This window comes from Tupaia chinensis, unplaced genomic scaffold (assembly GCF_000334495.1).
Source record: "Tupaia chinensis unplaced genomic scaffold, TupChi_1.0 Scaffold000117_2, whole genome shotgun sequence".
NCBI lineage: Eukaryota > Metazoa > Chordata > Mammalia > Scandentia > Tupaiidae > Tupaia > Tupaia belangeri.
The window spans coordinates 2,454,440-2,472,517 of NW_006159583.1; the positions used below are offsets into that span (position 1 = coordinate 2,454,440).

Sequence of the window (18,078 nt, forward strand, 5' to 3'; positions counted from 1 at the left end):
AGGAAAAGCAATTTCAACTAACACTGTACTCAGCAAGATTATCCTTCATTTGGGAAGAAAAGACAAGAACATTCTCAGATAAACAAAACCTTAAAGAATTTACCAACACCAGGCCAGATATCCAAGAAGTTCTCGAGGGAATGCTATCCCAGAAAATAAAATACAGACACACAGAAATAAGAGTTCAAAAACTAAGAAAAAGGCCAATTTAATTGAAGGGACAAGTCTGGAGTTAAATATTATATCCCAAGATTTAATCAGGAAGATCGAACCACAACAGAAGATAAAGTACACGATATTGAATTGGTGAAATAGAATTTTATGACTTTTGACTAAAATATTGCTAATTTTCTTACAGGCTTTGTTTTCCAGTTTTAAGGATTTTTGTCCTGTCTTAAGCTGATGATAGATTCATGTACCTACTATTTGAACAGAATCCTAACCTATCTCCTGGCTTTAAGTTTTAAGTCAAGTTCCTTAGCATTCCTTTGATATTTATTAAAACTAAAACTGCTTTTCTTAAAATTAAAAAGAAAGTATTCAACATATGCAGAAATAAAAAGCAGCATTTTTAAATTAGTTGAGGTCAATGCAATTCTACTCCTTCAAAATCATTTAACTAAAAAAAAAAAGTTTAACTAAATGGATCTGGTGCTCTTGTCCAATAGAAACAGCTGACGGGGAAAAAAAGAATAATTTGATTACGTGATTTATGTGTGTTAGCCTTTTTCTGTTAATCACAGGTACTGTAGGCAGTGATCCATACACACATAGATTAAAAAGGTAGTGGCTGGCAGAAGACGATGAGTAGGATAACCCATGTAAGATGCAGTTCATCAGGAGAAACAATGAGATACACATTTGGATGTAATAGTAGCCTTAAGGAATAAAGGTGCCAGGTTTGGAGATAAGACAAGGAAATGAATGGAGAATATGAGAAAATAGAAATATTAGAATATGAGGAATATGAGAAAATAAAGTACCAGTTACACAGAGCTTTAATATTAGATGAGTTTTCTAAGCCAACCAGCTACAAATCAATTTCTGCGGTTCTTCAAAGTTTCAGAAACTATGATATACCTTGCTATTGCAAAGAACCTGTATCTTAATTCACAACTGATATGATCTGCCTTCTTCAATGTGTATTTTCTACTTTTTATCAAATGTAATATGTGTTTCTAAACAATGATGCCTCAGTGGTTGGACTGAAATTTTTATATTGCTACTGATAATCCCCTTATGAATAATGGAGTGTTGACTACACAAGTGACTTGATAGTTTAGCAATCATTTTCTAATTCTTCTTTATGGTTTTCTTTACCTAGTTTGGAGGTAGGCATTGGTAAATTAAATTGGACATCCTCACTGTAAATAGGAAAGCTTGGGAAATACATACAGGCATGAAATATTCATGAAGATTCAATTCCCTAGAAATTTATAAGCAGTTCCCACTCCTATGTATTATAGAACTGAAATCTCAATTATACAAAGCCAGCTAATATAAGACAGGAAAATGATGCCAGGTAATCACAGTTACAGTAATAACACAGAAAGCATCACCATGAAATAAAAATTATGAGCCCTTGAAACAAATTTGCTTCCTGAATAGAAAATCAAAGTACAAAATGAAAGAGCATATCAATTGGAAAACTATATCGCAACAGTATGAATGCAAATGAAAAACCACTATTAGCTCAAGTATGTTCTCTCTACTCTGACCAGTTCAGGTCTACTTACTTTTTGAATGATCAAGGGTATTCGAGTCCCTGGTACTTTCCTCTGATCTTGTTCTAACAATACTGTCAATGGAACACCAAAAAGACCAGCATCTGCAAAAAGAAAAACAAAAATTCTTTATTTCCATCAGTCTATAAAATATTAACACAAAAATGTTAAAGCATAAGATTTCTGACAGTGCCAGTCAATCAAACAACAATTATTTAAACATCTATGAAGTGAATGATACTATCTGGCCATTAGATATAGGCAGGCCAATAGGAAAATCCTGGGCCCATTTAAAGAACAATCACAGGGAAGGACAACTGAACAAATGAGTACAGGTAATTACCATAATAACTACGGAAGTACAACCTGTTACGTAAGAGAATAGAGTGCTGTGAGAACATGGAAAACATTCAAATAATTTATTAAATGCAATTGAATTGAAAGTGCTGGCTTATAAACAAATATTACTGGTTTCTTCCATACTAAATTAACCTTTAACATCCTACTATACAGTGAACTATAAATACTTGCTTTCTGAGAAATCAGCCAACATTTTGATTTCGTGCTACCAAATTTCTCTTTAAATATATAGTAGATACTTGGCATTCTTAAATTTAAATTTGTATTCATATTTATATATACTTGAGAACAGCTCCAGAAGAAATGACCAGTAAACATTTATTACTTTTCTAAATTAAGATCATATTACTTTAAAAAAAAAAGGATAATGTGACTTGAGTCTGGTATAAGCATAGCTCCCGCCCAGCACTTACACCCATTTCTGGATAGAAGGACACATAGCACGGGACAGAAAATAAAAATCATCTGTGAACATGAGAAAGGGGAATACCTTGTGGTCTTAGGACAGATACTGGACTCTATGACACTTAAACAAGATGCCATTCAAAAGAACGCCAGGAACCCAGTAAATAACTTTTTACTTTGGCAATTATGAAAAGATGCAATCCTCAAGAATGCCAAGGACTAGTAAATAAGATAAATGTCTTGGCAAGACACACAGATATTTGAAAAAATGGAAAGAAACTGCTCTATTAATAGTAATAGTCTTTTTTTAAAGAAGAATTATTTTATTTAACTTTCTAATAAATTTATTTATTTGTATTTGTATTGGACCAGAGAGGGACAGAGCAAGAGAGGGAAAGTGAGAAAGCAAGCCTCCAGTTTAGGGACTCGAATTGTAGTCCACCATGTGAGAGTCCAGCATCCTTAACCATCACACCACCTGCTGGCCCTGACAGTGATAGTCTTAATAAGAAGCTTAACTTAATGTAAGTCTTAATTAATGTAAGTCTTAATTTAATGAAGCTAAAATACTCAATGGAACTGGGCATGGAACTGAGTCTTCTGGGATCCAGCATGACAGAGGACATGTGGGGAAGGCACACTTCAAAACTATGGAGATATTTCCTCTATAACTTACATCAGGTGAATACTTGTCTTTGCTAATGTTACCATAGCAACTCAATATTTCCCATTCTTGGCTTTTTTTTTTTTTTTGAGATAAACGGTATATTCCCCTTTCTTGCTTTTTTTTTTTTTTTTTTGAGATACCTTTAAGGTTAAACAAGAGGAAAAAGATACCTAAACAAGAAAGCATTCTCAATCAAAAACTATTTGGTTTATAGACAAATAATATCTTGGAGAAACAAAAAAATGAGAAGGTGTCTGTTCCCTATTATAAAAAATAAATCGTTTATGTGATGTGTAAAGCTTGCTGCTTACAAAAGAAAAATTACACATTATCCATTATCAATACAATCCAAGTAGTATTGTGGGCTATGATAGCATTATTTTCTTAATAGGGGAAAACTGTTCTCTTTTTTTTTCCTTTTTTTTTTTTTTGAGAAGTTTTTGCTATAGGGACGTGCACTCGCCAGACAGACAGAGAGAGACAGAGAGACGGAAAGCGAGAAATCACCACCCAGGGGGATGGCCACATTGCAATCCCTTCTCCTCCATTCTCCTCTTGGGATCTTGGGCACGCACACACACGCGCCCAGCATGAGTTTAAGCCACTGGGTCCGGAACTCGAACCGCTGTCGACTACGTGGGAGTCCAGCGACGTAGCCATTATGCTAACTGCTGGTCCCGGGGAAAAATGTTTTTTGAAATATATTTAAAAGTAGAACGTAAAATAAACAGAAGAACAGAACAATAATTGTTTCCCATCCAATGTATAAGCAAAAGTAATCATTCAAGATCAATTATCTTCAAGTCATTTTTAAAGATCTGACTTTGGAAATAAATATGCATACCAAATGTACCTTTTTAATTTCAAAGGAAAGATTACATATGATAATATCCCTTGATTCAGAATTTCCTTCCATGGAAATTATATTATTTAATTATACGTTCATTTTCTAAAGTCTAGGTCACGGAATATTTTAATCAGCTTACAAAATATTTGAAGGCAATGTTCTAGAATCTGCTCTTTTCAGGTAATCAATTGTTGGCTTATTTTGTAGACATTCCTCCTGTACTCCAAAATATTGCTTAAAAGCCAAATCCATCTTTGCTACTTCAGAGGTAAATCCAATTGCTTTTCATTTTAAGATTACCTTTTGTTTTGATTTTCACAGCTTTTTGTTGTTTCAGTTCAATACCCAAAGCATCATAGAGAGCTGTCAACTCAATTAAGGCTAAATGGCAGACCTTCTTCATGTCCTGGGGTGCCAGGTCACCAATCCTTGTAGTTCCTGTTTTGTCTTCTGGCAATCTGAAATTCTAAAATAAATAAATGTCATTAATAAAGTAAAATTTACAATCTCTAACCCCTTTTGTAATGCAAAAAAAAAACAAAAAAAAAGTGTAACTATAGAAATGTCATACTCAGGATAAGTAATTAACAAAAACCATGGTAGAATTTCTCCATCAGAATAAAGAATGATCCTGTCATGATGCTGGTCCTAAATACTGTGAAGTGTTGAGGAGGCAACATCTGAAGTCTGACAGACCATGGAACTCATACATACCCTGGAAGAACAAATACCAGTGGCTCAGAGGAAAAAGCAGTGAGCCCAAAGAAGATAACTTCTAGCTAACTGCCCTTTAAGAACCAATGGAATACTAAAGTCAAGCACAAACCACAGTAGGGAAGGGGAGCAAGCAGAGGGAGGGTAGGTAGAAGATGAGGAAGATGACAAGTTAAAGACAAAAGGAAAGAGAAAAAAGAACAGTAGCCATGAGCATATGCTTATAAAGGGCCAGGTATGTATATTATGTATATTTTAATTGTTATATTTTAAAAAGTACAATTGGTACAAGAGTTTATACAGAATCTAAGGGGGGAGGAAGAGGTCCAGGAGAAGACTAAAAAGATGAACTTTAGACCCAGAATGCCAGCCATTCACCTAGCTACATATTAACATATCCACTCATGACTCTGCAATTAAATCATTTTTTCTATAAACTGAAAGGAGAGAGAGGGGGAGGGAAAAGAAGACGTGGAAAAGAAAGAAGAAAAAAAGAGGGCCACTGTGATGTCCAAATGCCCAGCACTTCCCAAGTACCACTTGGTACAAAGTGTAGTGACTACAAATATTACATTAACTGGTAAATAAACTGAGATTAAAAGACACTACTCTAAATCACAGGCAAATAACTAGAGTATATGCTGTTGTTTCCCTTTTTCAAATATCATATAGTACCTACTCTGCTTTGTTTAACATTAAACACATAAAATACAAGAAAGCAAACCACAAATTAAAACTAAAAATTTCTCTCTCTAAAAAAAAATAAAGAAATGAATGGCATCCATCTGCAGCCTCCTGCCCAGTCAGAAAAACTGAGGCAGGGCCATCCATTGGCCCCTGCCCTAGCCTCAACTCCAAACCTTAGAGATCCTTCTCTTCCCCACCAGAATGGGCAGCTCTCAGCTCTCAAGGAGAGCCCACTTTCATCTGCAGCCCCATGCCCAGTCAGGGAAACTGAGGCAGGACCCTTCATTGGTCCCAATCTAAGCTCCAGCCCCAGCTCTCAACCTCATTGGTCCCAATCTAAGCTCCAGCCCCAGCTCAGAACCAGAGAGCCCCCTCTCCTCCCTGCTAGAAAGGTAGGCTATCTTTTTTCCTTCCTTCTTTTACTAATTCTTTACTTCTTCTTACCCCATAGGGCAGCTCTCAGCTCTTGAAGCAGAGCCCACTTCCATTTACAGTCCCCTGCCAAAATTGCATGCCACGAGACATTTTCATTTTTCCTCCCACTTATGTTGTCATCTTCTCCCTACTCTCCACCTACCTAGAGGGACTAGACAGTTCAGAATCATAGTTTTCAAACATCCTAGCATCATGATGTTCCAAGGGATCCTTGCTCTATACTGAACCACCTGTACAAAAGGAGAAACTGCTCTTCCGAAAATCTTCCGAAACCTGAATAGAAAAGTCCTCCTAGAGGGACCACATTGCTAAACACAGTAGAAGAAAGACTTTGGCACAGAAGAAATCCACAGCAAAAGGGAAAAAACTAGTTCCAAGTGGCAGAAACATTCCCCAAAAAGGTATCCAAAAGTGAATATATTCCTTTGAGCACAATGGCTAGAAGTCACAGAAGAGCTTCAAGTTTAAAGGAAAAAAAATATGTTTCATCAAGAGAATATAATAACTATTTTCCATCTCTTGAAAAAAAACAGAAGTTACCAAAATGTCAGAGAAATTCAGAACATTCATAGTGACAAAACTCTGTAAGTTGGAAGAGAAAAGAGACAATGAACTACAGAAGATGAGGAAGCCCTCCCATGATTTTAAAAAAGAAATGGACACCCTAAGAAAAAATCAATTGGAAGTATTAGAGATGAAGTCTGTAACACATGAAATAAAAAACTCTCTTGAAAGTATTAAAAACCAATTAAACTAAAATGAAGACATAAAAAACTCTCTTGAAAGTATTAAAAACCAATTAAACTATTATGAAAATCAAATCTCAGATGTAGGAGATAAAACCTCTGACCGGGGAGGGGGGGGCCAGGAAGCCCATAAAGATAGAGAAAATACACAAAAAGGATAATATATGAGAAATATTAGATTCCATTAAATGTCCAAACATCCAAATAATTGAATTCCCAGAAGGGTAAGACTCTTGAAAGTATTAAAAACCAATTAAACTATTATGAAAATCAAATCTCAGATGTAGGAGATAAAACCTCTGACCGGGGAGGGGGGGGCCAGGAAGCCCATAAAGATAGAGAAAATACACAAAAAGGATAATATATGAGAAATATTAGATTCCATTAAATGTCCAAACATCCAAATAATTGAATTCCCAGAAGGGTAAGAAACTAATAAGGGCATTGAAAATCTATTCCATGAAGTCCTAGAAGGAAACTTTCCAAGTCCAGAGAAGGAGTCAAACATCCAGATCCAAAAAATACAGAGGACCCAAGTGGAATCAATTTATGAAGATCCTCTCCATCTTAGCTAGACTGGCCAAAACCACAGATAAAGACAAGATACTCAAACTGGCAAGAGAGAAACTTCAAGTGACTTACAATAGTCATCCCATCGGGCTAACTCTGGACCTTTCAATAAAAACAATGCAAACAAGGAAAGAATGGGAAGACATATTGAAAGTGTTAAGAGAGAAACAATTTCAACCAAGATTATTATATCCAGCAAGATTATCCTTCATATGGAAAAAAAAATAAAAATCTTCTCAAACAAAAACTGAAAGAATTTGTCAACATCAGACCAGATCTTCAAGAAACTTTGAAGAGAGTCTTGTTCCAGAAAAACTAAATAATCAACAGACAGAAATAAGTAAATAAAAGACAGCTAAGACAATGGCACAGCCCCAAAACACAGTCAATAATCCCAAAAATTGACAAGTAAGATTATATCAGATAAAGAAATTTCTGCATGGCAAAAGACACAGTATTAAGTGTGAATCAACAGCCCTCATAATGGGAAAATATTTTTGTAAAATATTCTTCAGATAAGGAACTGATAACAAGAATACCCAGGGAACTCAAGCGGCTAACCCCAAAAAAGATGATCAACCCAATTAAAAGGTCAGAGAATGAGCTGGAAAAACAACTCTCTAAGAAAGACATATGAACAGCCAAAAGGCATATGAAAAAATACTCAGCATTCCTCATCATGAGGGACTGCAGATCAAAACCACAATGAGATACCACCTAAGCCCAGTCAGAATGACTAAGATTTAAAAAAAAAAAAAAAAAAAAAAGTGCTGGCAGGGATGCGGTAAAAGGGGAACTCTCTTACACTGCTGATAGGAATATAAATTGGTCCAGCCACTGTGGAGAGTAACAAAGAGATTCCTCAAAGATCTACAAATAGAACTACCAATGATCCAGCAATCCCACTCCTTGGTATCTACCCAAAGGACAGAAGAATGCTTGCATATCTATGTTTATTGTGGCATTATTCACAATTGCTACAACATGGAATCAACCCAAATGTCCACAAACAGAGGAATGGATTAAAGTGTGGCACATATACTCTATGGACCACTACTCAGCCATTAAGATAAGACACTGACTTCTGGCAGAAGGTGGATGAATATGGAAGATTTACTGCTGGGTGAAGTAAACCAGACTAGGAAGGAGAGATAGTCTATATCTCCACTTAATATACACCAACTGTCCACACTCCGTGGCGGAATCTGAATGACTAGAGGATATAGAAACATAGAAAATGGTTATAAATACCAAGGTACAGTGTGGAAGAAGGAGAGTCTGACAAAAGACATTAAGGAGAAAAATAGAGAGGCAAGACATTTTTGGTACAAAGAAATGGATTATCTGTTGATGATAATGTGCATAGTATCCCCAACTGAACTGGTGAGAAATGTATTCATGTTGGAACATTTACTTTATAAGCTAAGTGATATATGTGACTGAATGTATAAAAGAAATTAAAATAAAATTAAATGTTAAAAAAATTAGTTCATCCAGCACAGATAGTCCAAATTACAATTCTGTGTTTACTATTAAACCATGTCAATTCTCTAGTATGTGAATAAAAATCTTATTACCAAGATTAGCTCTTTTGGGTTTACCTCTATTGCCAAAGAAGTTCAACTGAGACATGTTCTACAGTAATGGTTCTCAAAGTATGGCACAGGGAACTTTGTGGGTACCTAATACCCTTTGAGGAAGTCCAAGAAGTCAAAATTAATGTAATAATCAATTGCAAGACATGGCTTTGACTTTTGTACCATCATTCTCTGGTAACTGTGCAGTGGAGTTTTTCAGGTGTAAATAACAAGTGTTACAACAACAGACTAAACACAGAAGTACGTAGGAGAATCCAGTTGACTCCTACTAAAGCCAGACATTACAGATTTGCTAAAATTAAAATTACATCACCCTTCTTAATTTTTGGCTTTAGAAAATATGGCTATTTTCTGTCCAAAAAAAGGGTATTAATATTAATATTATGTTAATGCTATTTTAAATGAATTAATATTTTTTCAGTCTCATTTTTAATTTCTAACATGATGATAAATATCCACAAGCATAAACAAAAGCTTCTTGAGACCATCAATAATGTTTAAGAGCAGAAAATTGAGAAACCAAACTGTTTGAGAGTAGGTCTCCTGTGTAATTCCTAAAACAAATAACTTTTGATAGTTGAACAGTTCATTCTTTTCAAACTCAACTCCAAGAGAGAGCTTTCAAGTCCACTGTAAGAGAAAAGATGTCTTTCTTAACTTCTCGTTAAGGAAGAACAATGCATCATTTTCCTATAAGAACATTAAATAAAATAGCAATAGGCATCATTGAAGATGGAGTCAATGTGAATGTCCAGCATCGGTACAGATGGTACCATGGTGTACGGCACAGGGGTCACAGGTCTCACTTTTCTTCTGTCTCTCCACTGAGCACACATATCCTATAGCAAAACTTAACATGGCTGCATAGGTAGTAATGTAATAAGGATGCAAACTCAGATCTAAATCTTGACTTCAGTACTCATTCTGTTCTGCTTCATGCACCCCACCTATCACAGCACGCAGGGAGAAATCTGGGTTGATAGGTGTTGATGTGGGACTGTAAGCTCCTTGAGGAGAAAAGCCACATCTTCATTTCCTCTGTAATCCTACTGTATCATAGCCCGGTACATAACAGGTGTCACAGTCTACTCAATGAATGAAGTCACACACCCCACAGGCAGAAAAGCAGAGTCAAACTCACTGAGGGGAGGTACCTGGGGCTTGATGCTCCTCTGATTTTCTCAATTTGTACTAAGCTTTAGTTTAAAAACAAACAAACACCCTCATCACATCATTCTCATGCTTGGCCCTGTATGTCTGCAAATTGCTTTGTTGTGTGAAGGGATGAATGAACCATATTTACTAACCATTTACTCTTTTTTTAAGTCCTAAATGTTTCATTAAACCCCATTGCTTTTGGTCTAATAATCCATACACATGTAATATAATTATTTAATGCATTATCCAAAGTAAATGTTTAGAGAAACCTGAAATATTATTAATTCAAACATCTGATTTACCTAGCAATATATGTCATGAGCTTATTTATTTATTTATTTATTTAAACATTGCGTTTAATGAAAGAGTTAGTTTTTTTATCCCAATGTTTAATTCATAACAGCAGCTTTAAATATTTATGAAGTTTCCTGTCGTTTTTGTTTAGTTAATAGACTGGATGGTTCAGTTCACTGGCTAAAAAAAAGGCAGAGGGATTTCAGCAAGAGAAAAGCTCTTTACATTTTGAAAAATGAGTTTAAAGAATGAAATAAAAATATTCAAAAAATGTAAGGTCACTGGTTCTTGAATGTTACCACAAATTAACTAGGTTAATTAATTTGCCATACATTAACTAGGTTAATCTTCCTGGCTGTGCCCCTCTTTTGTAGTACTGGTAATAGGATGAAGCCCTTAAGTAACAAGTAATGATGAACTTGACTTTTTTTACCCATCAAATCACTCTAGTTTCAACTTGGAAATCAAGAAAAAAGTGCTAAAAGCTTAATCATTGAAGTCAAGCCTCAGCACGCCATGCCATCTCTCTTAATTTGTTTCCTTGTATAAACAAACAGGGATACTTGGGGCATGGTGGCTAAAGCGGCTAGATTCCACATGGTCAACCACGGTTGGAGTCCCAGACTTGGCAGCTCCAAAACTAATACTGGGCACGTGTGAGTACATGCCCAAAATCCTGAGAGGAGAATGGAGGAAAAAGGATTGCTGTGTGGCCTTTCCCTTTGGGAATGATTTCTCACTCTCCCTCTCTCTTGTTATCTCTCTGGAGAAAGCACACACCCTAAAGCAAAAGCTTAAAAAAGAAAAGAAAAATAAGAAAATTCATATCATCCTCACAGAAGTAATTTAATAAGTAAATGAAAGAATTACAGGACATAATTTCTGAGATATTACGTATACCCAATAAGTGGTAGCTAAATGTTCAAGCTAAAGCACATGAAAGGTTCTAAAATTTTATTCCCAAATTTAAGATGAGAAATTTGAATCCACTCTCAGGGATCATAAAGAATTAACAAAGACTGCTCAGAGCTGTAAGATAAAAGAAGTGAATATGAAATGAGTCAACAGAACAATGTATTACATAAAGCCTCCTGCTTATTTACAGACGCAGGGAAGCATGGAGTAGAAATGGAATGTAAGGTTTTATCTGCTTAGGGACCTGCCTAAGAGTAGAGCATATAAATATTCACTTCATCACTCATGCTATGGACTTATAAGAACTTTAAAACATGTCCACCCCTTCTCAAAAGCATATAGGCAAAAAAATGATTATATAGATGAATAGACAGATCTATACATAAACAAATGAATAGAGTGATACTCAATATCAAAAACATACTACCAAATAGTTTAAAGCATGTTTTTATAGATTCCTGTTTGTAAGTTCACAAACAGGAAAGACTCAACAAGAAAATTAGATATTATTTCTGAAGGATGCATTAAGGTTTTTTTGGCAAATATGGAACCAGTGAGGGGTGGAATAGGAGAGGTTGTATTAAATTAGGGATACAACATAAACTCAATAAGGTGAGTGAATACAAACTAGTGTACTAAAGAATTTAGCTAATTTAACTAGTTTGGCAGAAAAAGTTCTGTTGGGAAACCTCTCAAGTGGAGATAAATATTTTATTCCATTTTTTGAGTTGATTTAAGTCAGCGGTGTCTTATTTTGTTTCATTGGATTCAATTCTCCTTTGATTTAAAAAATCTTTCCATTTTTGGGGTTTTGTTTTAGTTTTTATTTTAGATTTTTGCTATATGTCACTTGTGTGCACCACAGAGAGAGAGAGAGAGGGAAACTGAGAAATCACCACCCAGGGGAATGGTCACACCACAATCCCATCTCCTCCATTCCCTTTTCAGGATTTTGGGCATTCGTGCATATATGCCCAGAGTGTTTTTCAAGCTTCCAGTTCTGGGATTTGAACTGCAGTCAGTCATATGTAATCCAACACCTTAAACACAACACCATCTGGTGGTGCTAAAACGCTTTCATCTTCTGACATGAAAACTGTCATTTTGAAACATACTTTTCTTGAAGATAGTGTGTGCGTGTGTGTGTGTGAATAATCACTGTATGTCAAATTTTGCATACTCCTTTACTTTTCTCAATAGATACAAAACAGATTCTTAAAAATATACAAGGAAGTATGGAAACAACCCAGATGTCTATCATGGTGGGATTGTTTGAATAAATTATACTTTGAGAGTACAATGTATGCATAAAAAGGAGAAATATAATCTCCAGAATATACTAAGTTAAAAAAAATCAAGAGATAAAGGAAAATGTCTATTGAAGGTTATCACTTACCTACAATCAGAATTATAAACCATAGTATTAAAATTGACAAAAGCTTGCCTCTAGGAGCAGGGATTGAATAGGGTGGCAGTTCAAGGACAGAAGCTAGAATTTCAGTATATGAGATGTCTTCAAAAAGATCAAGAAAAATAAACATCATGAAAAAAATTATGTATGGGTTTTTACATGTTTTTGCATCAGTTAAAAAAAAACTTTTCTGGGCCAGCCAGGTGACAGAGTTGTTAAGGTAGCTGGATCCCACAAGGTTGACTATGCAGTTTGAGTCCTGGACACAGTGCCTTGAAAAACATGGCAGACACATGTGTGTGCATGCCCCAGATCCCAAGAGGAGAAGGGATTGTGTCATGGCCATCCCCCCAAGGGATGCTTTATCACTTTTCCTTTCTCTGTGTTTATATCTTTCTAGCAAGCTCATATACCCTATAGCAAATTTTTTTAAAAAGAAAACCTGATATCTTAATTCCATTTTTCCCTGAACTTTTTGAAGTCCCCTCATACTTTCTTTTTAGATTTGACTTATGGACCATACTTACAAAATGAAATTAAATTTCTTAAAATTGAAAATAAAATGAAGCATATTTTCCCAACCAGCTATGCAGTTGGTGGCTTAACTATGCAGACAATAACCATCCTAAGAACCCAAAGCACAATAATTTTACTGTATAAAATTCATTTGGGGATATGTCTCTAAAGATACACATGCACATACACACACACAAACTGAAGAAACACAAGTTTAAATTATTTTCTAATGATCATACTGTTGATAATGCTGTTAGCATTATTCTAAGCATGCTGTGAATTAATGTAGGATAAAACAAATAAGTAATTACATAATATTCTAAATATATCATCTACCATTTCTAAGAACCACATTCTCAGCAAGGAAAAAAGGTGATATAGGTGTATTCTGGTGAACTTGTGTCCTCTGGAAAGTCCTGAAAGCAATAAGCAGTCCAGGAAAATGAATCCCTCTACTGTCCTGGTCATGGTTACGAAGAATATGCTAAGTGAAATCAGGGTTTCTTGCAGAATCAGATCATTCCAGGCTGGCAACAAAAATTATACAAATTAGCCTGGGAAAATTTGTCTAGGGTCACATCAAAAATGTATACATTGGGGTCAGCCAGTGGCATGATGATTAAGGGCCCTGGACTCCTACATGGTGAACAACGATTCGAGTCCCAGAACTGGTGACTTTCTCTCTCTCTCTCACTCTTCTCTCTCTCTCTGTCCCTCTCTACTCAAATTTAAATAAATAAATAAAGTTTTAAAATGTGTACTTCGGGACCAGCAGTTAGTGTAATGGCTATGTCACTGGACTCCCACGCAGTCGACTGCAGTTCAAGTCCTGGACCCAGTGTCTTAAATTCATGCTGGGTGTGTGTGCGTCTGTGCCCAAGATCCTGAGAGGAAAATGGAGCGGAAGAGACTACTGTGTGGCCATTCCCCCTGGGGGGTGATTTCTTGCTTTCTGTCTCTTTGTCTCTGTGTCTTTGTGGCAAGTGCACACACCTTATAGCAAAAACCTCTCCAAAAAAAAAAAAATGTGTACATCAATGAGTAAAGATACTTTTAAAGGACAAATAGAAGCATCAACTAGTCACTGATAAAAAAATGCTAGGAAATAGGGACCAGCAGATGGCGTAATGGCTACATTGCTGGGCTCCCATGTAGTCGGCCATAGTTTGAATTCCGAACCCAGTGGCTTAAACTCACACTGCATGTGTGTGCATGAGTGCCCAAGATCCCTAGAGGAGAATAGAAGAGAAAGGATTGTGGTATGGCCATCCCCTCTAGGGTGTGATTTCTCACTTTTTGTCTCTCTGTCTCTCTCTGTCTTTTTTGTGAGCACACATGCCCTATCGGAAAAACCTCTAAAAAAAAAAAAATGCTAGGAAAAAAAAACTTTGGAAAATTGGTAATTAAGAGTAAAAATAAGCATTTTGAAATACGTTTTCTTGAAAGAAATATCCGAATTAATAAATGAAAAAGACAAGAAACTATTAGAACATCATCATTTTGCAGCCATTAACAAATGAACAAATCCAGATATTGGTCAGCACTTGCTACTTTCACAGAAAAAATAAAGACAACCAGACACTCTGAGTCTCCTGGTAAAGAAGTCACAATCAAAATCAACCAACTTAGAATAAAGAGAAGAACATATTCTATTGCAAAAAATAAGTCAGAGGGAGAAATTCTCTACCTTAATAAGCAGGTGAAAAGAGAGAGAAAGAAAAAGGGGCAAAGGAAGGAAGGACAGGGAGAAAGAAGGAAAGGAAAGAGTAAGGGAAGGAGAGAAAATAGGAAAGAACAGAGGGAGAGAGAAAAAAGAAGGGAAATATGGAAGAGGAGATTAAGAGTCTGAAAAGATTCAGTGACCAACTGCAATATATAGTACTTATTTGGATCTTGACTCCAACAAACTGTACAGAATGATCCTGATATTTGTGATACATTGAAAAATTCTTTTATATTTTAGAAAATACAAATATTTATGATGATAAAATATATTCCAGAGAAGTATTTCAAATAATTCAAAATAGAGAACTAGATGAGGGTATGGCTAAATTAGGATGGGCAGTAGGTTAATGGATGTTGGGGTGGTGTCAGGAGTATCTGGGTTTTCATTATAATGTCATTTTAACTTGTGCATGTGTGATGTTCTGCATAATAAATTTAAAAATACATTTTAAAATATATATGTATACCTATAAAACTGTTAGTAGCATTAAGAACACTCAGTACACCAAGTTTGATTTCTGAATATGATTTGCTTCAGAAAGGACCTGGAAGTTTTTAAAGACATGAATGTACTCAGGACTGAGAGGAGAAAATTACAAGGTGAACTTGGAACATCTTGTGCTAAAAACTGAAGAATGATAAGGGCATGTTAATGTGACACAGTAACCAGCTAGAAGGGCCTTCTGCTGGTCAAATTGGTGTAAATTTGAACATCAAAGAAAATGATAATGATTTAGAAAACACTCAATGGACAAAGGAAGTTATCAGTTCATAATAATATTCAAAACGGAAAGAGGAAAGGAAGGAAAAGCAGTTATTACAAAGGATCACAGCTGGTACATGTAGAAGGAATAATAGAATTAGAAAATCATCATTTCTCAAAAATACCTGTTTAATTATTGTTTCAGGCAAGTTATGAATGAATGGTGAAAACCCAGAGCAATAGGCTATTATTAACAAACAGGATTTTCACTCAGTCTCAAGGATCACAAAATCACACGCAGAAAAAGGTTTCTCTCCAACAGCAAGGTCTAATGAACCCCTCCGTAGCCAAAGTGGTGATCCAATTTCCATCACCAGTAAAGGGACTGACTACCAGACACCATGACCCTCCTTGATGTCAAGATCGGAGGCATGACCATCATCTACGCAGTAGTTAAGTCAAAATGCTTAACTGAAGTCCAGTTATGAGGAAACAATCAGACGAAAATCAGAAAACCCCTGTTCACACCCCAGATGGTAGTGGAAAAGGGAAACATTATAAAGGACAATACTGTGACATTTGGGGAAACTTTAATAATATATTTGTGTATGAATATAACTTTCACTTTACTGTTCAATTATAAGTGTTTTGTTTCATATGCCATGTTAACCTAAAAACAAGCATAAATCTGATTGTATGACACATACAGACACAGAAAGAGAAAAAGCAGAGGCTGTAAATGTTGGTAACTTGAACCTACGAGGATCTATGAATGTTTGCTATACTATTTTTAAGCTTTCTTATAGACTCAAAATTTTCAAAATAAAAAGCAAATAAACCATATTTCCTACGTTTAGTGACATCTAAACGATGTGCTACATACAGTTAACGGGGTATCATCGCCTTTGCTCTTTTGGGTCTTATCCTTGACATTCTCTTTCTGATTGACAGCTTGCTCAGCAAATGACACTTCCAAGTTGATGTCTGTTTCGGAGATAGGTGCCTCCCCAGGCATGGGTAGGATCAGCTCCTTTTCACCAACAATTAGACTAGATGCCTGGTCTTGGGGAAAAAAAAAAATACATATATATTTTTTTTCTTTTTGTTAACTTCTAATACATTAACTACATAAAAACTTTTGTGAGAGTACTAGTCCCTCTAGGCAAAATTAATTGCTATTTTACTAGTAAAAAGTATACTCAATGAATCCTATCACTTGTGCTTAAGCAAAGGTGCAGGGAGATGGTAGTGGCAAGAAGGAATACTTTCTTTGAAATCACAATTCCTACACTGAGTCCAATTCCCAAACATGGCTAGAAGCTACCAAACACTTAACAAAACAACTCATGTGAATTTAATAGTCTTAATTATTGTTTTATTCTACACTGAAAATTAAAAGCAAATAAAGGAGGGAGTAGTGATTTGTTGTTAACTCTTCTTAGAACTAGCAACATACCATTTAATTTCCTCACATTGGCACAGATTCCTGGACTAAACCTCATCCACACCCTGCATTTCCTTTCCAGAATGTTATCGACCTACCATAGTGTCAGTTCCCAAACAGGAGTTAATGCCAAAAACCTATCACTATGACAGTCAGGTCTGGTGGTGCCTGGTACAGGAAGCAATAGGTTTTGCACCAGATTCTGTCAGAATAAAAGTTTCTACAACCATAAACAGTAGTCAAATAAGTTTCAGATATTAATATCAATATTCAAGAGTACAGTAAGTTTACCTTTGTTTTAGCTCTTTTAATTTTTTGTTAATTGTCCAGAAAGGAATTAATTAGCATTCAAAAACTCTTTGGAACCATCTGTGCCATAGTGGTTAAGGTGACTATAGATGCCATATGGCCAACTGCGGGGTTCAAGTCGAGACCTGGCTACTTGAAAATAGTCATGTTGGGTGCATGTGCATTTATGCTCAAAATCCCAAAGGGAGGAGAAATGAAGAAGGGATTGTGGCATGACCATCCCCCATTGTGGTGCTTTCTCACTTTTCCTCAAACCCCATCTCTTTCTGTCTTTGTCTCCCTGGCAAGTACACATGCTCTCTGGCAAATTTTTTTAAAAAAGAAAAATCTCTTTGACAAAAACATCAGCTGTAAGCTTTGGAGAAAATGCTTAAGTGCTTGACTAGTACATTTTTTATTTTACTGCAATTAAATAAAAAAAATCCTGTAACCAACGAACAGTATAAATTGTTATTTTCTCATTGGAGACTTTTGATTTATGAGAAGAATCAAGCAGCTCTGAATTAAAAATAAACTCAAATTAGGATATTTACATCCTTCTAACTTGCTTATATATTAATACAACAAAGGAATGTAAAGCAATTAATTTAAAATTCTATTAAATAGATATCATATATATGCAAATAATTAAAAATGTAGGTGTCAGCCAGGTAGCATGGTGGTTAAAGAGTCTGGGCCTCGGGACCCGCGCCGAGCGAGGCGTCGGGAGGGCGGAGGGCCCTGCTGCGGGCCCACCCGGGCCCTGCGCGGCCCCGCCAACCCCAGGACTGGCGCCAAGCAGGGCGGCGGGCCCCCCACCCGGGGCTCTGCCTGGCGTTCAGCTGCCTCTCCCAGGCGGACGTGTGGCCCT

General features: G+C 36.0%; 1 protein-coding gene across 2 annotated transcripts in view; it reads right to left on the reverse strand.

The window, feature by feature from the left end:
* Nucleotides 1-18,078, reverse strand: part of ARHGAP18 (Rho GTPase activating protein 18) — a 173,797-nt gene that overhangs the window by 45,634 nt on the left and 110,085 nt on the right. For both annotated transcript variants that reach the window (XM_006144268.3, XM_006144269.3), the window contains 3 exons: nt 16,359-16,537; nt 4,304-4,469; nt 1,737-1,828 (listed from right to left, as the gene is read on the reverse strand). In XM_006144268.3, coding sequence (XP_006144330.1) covers nt 1,737-1,828; nt 4,304-4,469; nt 16,359-16,537 — 437 coding nt within the window. The remainder of the gene's footprint in view (nt 1-1,736; nt 1,829-4,303; nt 4,470-16,358; nt 16,538-18,078) is intronic.